The sequence below is a fragment of the Aplysia californica genome, unplaced genomic scaffold, assembly GCF_000002075.1.
Source record: "Aplysia californica isolate F4 #8 unplaced genomic scaffold, AplCal3.0 scaffold01249, whole genome shotgun sequence".
Taxonomy (NCBI): Eukaryota; Metazoa; Mollusca; class Gastropoda; order Aplysiida; family Aplysiidae; genus Aplysia; species Aplysia californica.
The window spans coordinates 8165-14117 of NW_004798519.1; the positions used below are offsets into that span (position 1 = coordinate 8165).

A 5953-nucleotide genomic window follows, 5' to 3' on the forward strand; every position below is an offset into this window, starting at 1 on the left:
TGTGTGGGTGTGTGTGGGTGTGGGTGTGGGTGGGGGTGGGTGTGTGTGTGTGTGTGTGTGTGTGTGTGTGTGTGTGTGTGTGTGTGTGTTGGTGTGTGTTGGTGGCTGCTGCTCTGGTGTGATGGGCTCCTTCTTTCTGGTCAAACAACTTTCGTTCTGATCTCTTCTCCTGTGGGGTGGTTGTCGGCTTCTTCTCTGGTGTGGCTTTCTCCTTCTTTCCTTTTGAACATCTATGTACCCCCCCGGGGCAGTGCCCTTGACTGAAGTGTCTTTAGGCCATTCCCAAAGGGGGGACATTTCTCGTTCAAGCACAGTAGAATTGTAAATGGGCTGATTCATGTCACGCTCATAACTGTGCCTGATCTACAACAGGGAACTGCTGCTTTTTCTTTCCTGATCCTTACTATTGTCATTTTCCTCTACTTCTTTTGTATGTTTGTCACTCTCTTGTGAACTGCTATTTCCAGGGTGCCTTGATAGTCGAAGCAGACTTTGTGCTGTTGAAACTGGAGAGGTGAGCAGAGTCAGCCTAATTCCCCGTTTGGATTTCTCTGTTGACATCCACCCCTTAGAGCTCATTTGACCTTATGCATTCGGGAGCACTGTAAAACCTTACTAAGTGGATGGTTGGCGGGTGCTCTGGTGTGGTTTGCTTCTTCTTTCCTATAAAACATCTATCGTCCTTATCGCTCCTTCATTTTTGTGTTTGTTACTCTCTTGCAAAACCTGTAATCTTCAGCACTTATATGACCTTATTGTTTTGTAAGTGCCGTAATACTCTTATTACTAGAACTTAAAACCCTACTGAATTACTAAAAAGAAAAACAAAAAAACAAACAAAACCCGACACGATGCCACTATTTTGTCGTCAGACTGGAGTACCTCCCGATCACCATCGCCAACCTGAACCTGAAGGCCCTGTGGCTGTCGGAGAACCAGGCGCAGCCACTGCTCAAGTTCCAGACGGACTTTGATGAGCGCACGGGCCAGAGGGTGCTCACCTGCTTCCTGTTACCGCAGCAAGGCTTCCACACGGAGAGCATGGGTAAGGGGAGCACGCCGCGCCTGTGGCTGGCTAGATTGTTTGGTTTGTGACACAGTTAGATGATGTATGGCCACATGAATAAACCCCTGGTCAAAGATCAAATCAATGAGTTGAGGAGGGGAGATCAATCCATAATCTTCCAACTTAGAACACATCATGTACCCCTCAACCAACATCTCAACTGAATTGGAGTAAAGCAGTCTGCTGCCTGTCCACTATGTGACTACCCCTCAGAGACAGTGGAACATCCATCTGTTCTTCTGTAGAAAACTAACTGATTTAAGGGGATGTTTTCTTCCCAAGCTACCCCACACATCAAACTGCCTCTACTCCTCAAGACAACAATTAGAACAGACATGCAGCTATTACCGAATGGCATCATGCAGAAGAGTTAACGCTCAGGTGCTACTGGATTGCTAACAACAACAACGCAGTTCGAGAGAGAGAGGCCCAATTTGAGAAGGGTTTTTAACACTTTTCCACCCCATCTCGCCGGTTGGCGATGTTTACCACTCGGGTTTCTTGGGATATTCCCCAAAATATGATGGCAAAGTGTTAAATTTTAAAATGTAAAAAAAAAGTACATTTTTAATTTGAATTGTTTTTAAACTTTGGATTTGTTTTAGGAAGAGACTATTCGACTGCTTTTTGTAAGACGCTGCCATCCGTCACTTTTTAAAATGGCGTATATAACACTTGAGCAGACAGTCATAGTGGGTGGTTGGCAGGTGCTCTACTGTGGTTTTCTTCTTGTCTTTCCTATCAAACATGTATCGTCCTTATCTCCCCTCCTTCTTTTTTGTGTTTGTTACTCTCTTGTAACACCTCTAATCTTCGGCACTTTTATGACCTTAATGTGTTACAAGTGCCGTAAAACTCGTACTAAAGCTAAAATCACTTGAGCAGACAGTCGTACTGTCCCAGCACAATGGGTGGCGATATGCACGTCACATCATGCACCATGATCTGTCCTGGTGTTTGCTTTGATGAAGTACTTCAGAGAGTTTTAGACAGCTATCAAGATTTTATATATGTGTCAGTTTAATGTACAATGTAGGAGTTTTTTTCCCTCTATTTTTTCTTTCTTTCTTTCTTTCTTTCTTTCTTTTTTGTTTTGTTTTGTTTCTTTTTTAAATTAATGGTTTTGCTTGTTGAAATTTACGGATTTGAGACACATAGATTTACTGGGCCCACTGTCCCGTCTTTTTGTGAATGTTGTCATGGTTACCCTGAAAACCTGTCATGTATCCCCGTCTCCTTACTGTGTGAAAGTTGTCACCATTGCCATGCACTTGTGTGTCTATTTTTGTCTTTTGTCTTACCTAAGAACCTAACACTAAGAAAAAGGTCCCATTGTTGTGCCATATATATGTACTGGGTTCTTTTATTTATTTATTTATTCATTTGTTTGTTTGTTTATTTATTTATTTATTTATTTATTCATTTATTCTTTTATTTATTTTAAAATTTAATTTTGGGTGAGCTTTTGGCGGGTGCTTTGGTGTGGTTTGCTTCTTCTTTCCTTTTGAACATCCATCATCCTTTATCTCTCCTCCTTTCCTTTGTATGTTGCTTTCTAGTAACATCTCATCTCTAATCTTCGGCTCTTAAATGTTCACTAATTGTGTTGCAAATGCCATATAACACTTTCTAAAACTCTAAATTTTTAAGGGGGGGGGGGGGGGGGGGGGATTTTGTATTTTTTGTTTCTTTTTTTTCTTCTCTTTTGTTGTAGATTTTTTAAAGGTTTGTTTGTCTCTTGGTTTCTTTGTTGTTGTTGTTGTTGCTGCTTTTTGCTTTTTTCTTTGTTGTCATGGGGATATTACTAACCAATGGGAAAGAAGTAGTGGGCTAAGTAAATGTTGTGCACTAGACTTGAGCATGCTGTATGGTCAAACCGTTGTATGTGTTATCTCCTTTTTCTCCCTCGCTGCGGTGGGAGAGTGTTCAAAGACACGTTGATCAGCATCTGTGGTGGGCGGGTGGCTAGGCGTCTGTTCTGCTTGTAAAAAGTGGGAGTTTGATAACAGCGGTGGAGAGATATAGGTTAATGCGTATGTATGTCTTTCTGTGGGGATGTGTTCAACACTTCCAGAATTTGTCCTGCCGTAACACTTTGCAGTCCCATAGCCAGCAGTACAAAATACCCCCATCTGGTCACCCAGCCAGGAGAGTGACTGCAACTGACTTCTCGGGCCTGGCACAGGCACAGGTGACCGGACCGGATAATTTTCACCTTTGCATTATTCCGCCAAGTGACCGCAAAGTGTTAAGTGCTGGTTGAAAGCATCCTGTGTCACTGTATGTGTAAAATCATCTTTATTAAGACATCAAAAACTTTTTGGAAGGTTGGATCTGCCAAGTTGAAAGAGAACATCTTGACTGTGTAATGAAGGCTCTGCCATATGCTATTTGTAAAAGTGAGGTATAATAGGATCTTACAATGACTGGTCGATCTAATGTGTTCGAGTTCTGAAGTTTGGTTACCTTATTATATGTGACACTCCCCTACATTTGTTGTGTCCTGACGTACAACTCTTGCTGTTACTGCCAGAGGTCATCCTAACGCCAATTGCCGCAGTGATCTAGCGGTTCGGCTAACGGACCAGTTATCATGAGCTTGTAGGTTCGAGGGTTTGAGCCTCAGCTCAGTCCGATGTTATGTCCTTGGGAAAGACACTCTACATTAATTCTCCATTTGGCTCGGTCTTTTCGGAGATGGACGTTAAAACTTGGAGGTGCCGCCTCTGATTAACCTAATAGTGTTGATAGGGGCCTTAAACCTGTACTTAAACCGTTACCGAGTCCAGCAGTTTGTAAGGTAGTGTTGGAGAATTAGATAGTGTCATGGACTTGAAGCTGACTTGTGAAATCTTTGGTGTTGTCCTGTAGACCACAGTCACCTCACTGGTGCCTGTAGTGTAGGGGTTAGGTGCTTAGTGGTCACACGCAGAAGACACGGCCATTGTTTCTGAGTGGGGAAAATTTTTATTTATCGAATATCCGCGTCTCTCCTCTGTGCTGGGACGTAGTGTTTCCCTCTCAGCTGGGGTTGACCTCGATGGTTGGGGTTGAAGCCTGTCTCAAAATTGATTTATATTGTGTTGATGGGGGCTGGAACCCGCATTAGTTTAATAAAAAACAATTGAAAAAAAAAAGACAAAACAAAATGTCCTTTTTCACCAGGAACCAGTATTGTTTGTATCCCTGGCCGTATCGTATACCAAAACAAAAAAAACCTAAACAAAGCAAAAACAAACAAAAAATAAAAAAAAAACCAAAAAAAAAAAAAAAAAAAAAAAAAGAAAAGAAAAGGAAAAAAAAAAAGGAAAAAAGTAGCTTTTGAAAAGCCCGAACTGGCACATGTCCGGAGAATTTTGAGGCCAGAATAAAGCAGCATGCTGAGTGAGTGTTAAGGAGTTGTCGGTTGCAATATGAACAGGTCAGTGTTCTCGACGCGTGTGGTTGGCGGGTGCTCTGGTATATGGTTTACTCTTACTTCTTTCCCATTTAATATCTATCATCCTTATCTCTCCTCCTTTCCATCTTTGCTTTTGTTACTTGCTTGTAACGCCTCTAAACTTCGGCACTTATATGACCTCATTGTGTTGCAAGTGCCGTAAAATGCTTACTAAAACCGAAAGAGTCTTCGCGCCTTCCCTAACGGCATGATTGTCATGTGGCCTTACTGACACGTGTGTGCTACACTGCAGTCCTTTCCAAGAAAATTTCCCCAAAATTCCAAGACAAGAAGGTTTTTAAACATTTTTATTTCAGCCAGCATTTCTGTTGCTCCTTGAAGTAGTACTAATTTATTTTTTTTGACAGTGTAATGAGGCCAGCTAGTCATGTACAGTACTAGTCTCCGCTTAAAAACACTGAAATATAATTTATTTTATCCACTCCAGTTGTGCGAGTATTTTTTCTCTCTGTAATTTGCAGTCCTGAAACTCTGATCTAATTATAAAAGTCCGCTCAAGAGCCCTGTTTGTGATATAAGGGTGAGAAACTTTTCCGTGCGTCCTGCTTTATGATACTTTGGTGTAACTGAAAACATGTAATCATTTTCAATAAAGAAAAAGAAAGGCACAATTAAAAAGATGGTTTTAGTAGAAAGTAGTGAGGGTAACGTGGACTAGCCTGACATTTTTCACTCAAATTGGCGCAGCATATAATCACTTTAATTGGCGCAGCATATAATATTTATGGATGTTATTTTTAACCGTTGAAAACCTCTGTTGTATTGTTCCCCTTCTTTGGTATTCGATTTAAATTTTGAACGACTGCTAATATTCAAGTATCAAGAAGAGAGGGAAAGTTGGACATTTTTGTAGCAGACTAGATCTAGTATATTTTTAGGGTGGAAGGGGGGGGGGGGGAATGTGTGGTGTGGTACAGAATGGACTTCTGACACCTGGGCAGCACTTTCTAAAAGACGTGACAGCTTGGAATTGATAGTGAGCTATTTACCAAAGACCTTGTCTAGAGCTATTTTTAGTTTCCTTTTCTTGGAATGGACTGGAGGGTTCACCTCACCCCCCTCTCCCCGTGTTGTGTGTAGCGCGTGTCCTCATGTGTGCTGCATGGTGACAGCCCGTGGTGTGTTTCTGTCCCTTCTCTACATACAGAAAATCTTCTTAAAGGCAGCATCGCCACCGAAGGGAGCTTCACGGAGAAGGGGGAGCGGCCCCGCGACAGCGTCATTCGCTTTGCCGAGGACCAGGACAAGGGCGAGGAGGTGGACTCGGACGATGAGGTGAGAGAGGGCTTCAAGGTCGTTTGTGGGAGGGGCTAAGGTTTTTTTTGGTTTGTTGTTTGTCTGTCTGTCTGTCTGTCTGTCTGTCTGTCTGTCTGTCTGTCTGTCTGTCTGTCTGTCTGTCTGTCTGTCTGTCTGTCTGTCTGTCTGTT

At 42.3% G+C, this 5953-nt stretch overlaps 1 protein-coding gene across 1 annotated transcript in view; it reads left to right on the forward strand.

Moving 5' to 3' along the window:
- LOC101858593 (protein scribble homolog) overlaps nucleotides 1-5953 on the forward strand; it is a gene marked incomplete at its 5' end in the record, with an annotated part of 97722 nt that overhangs the window by 7736 nt on the left and 84033 nt on the right. The window contains 2 exon segments of the mRNA XM_035973463.1: nucleotides 873-1045; nucleotides 5674-5801. Coding sequence (XP_035829356.1) covers nucleotides 873-1045; nucleotides 5674-5801 — 301 coding nt within the window.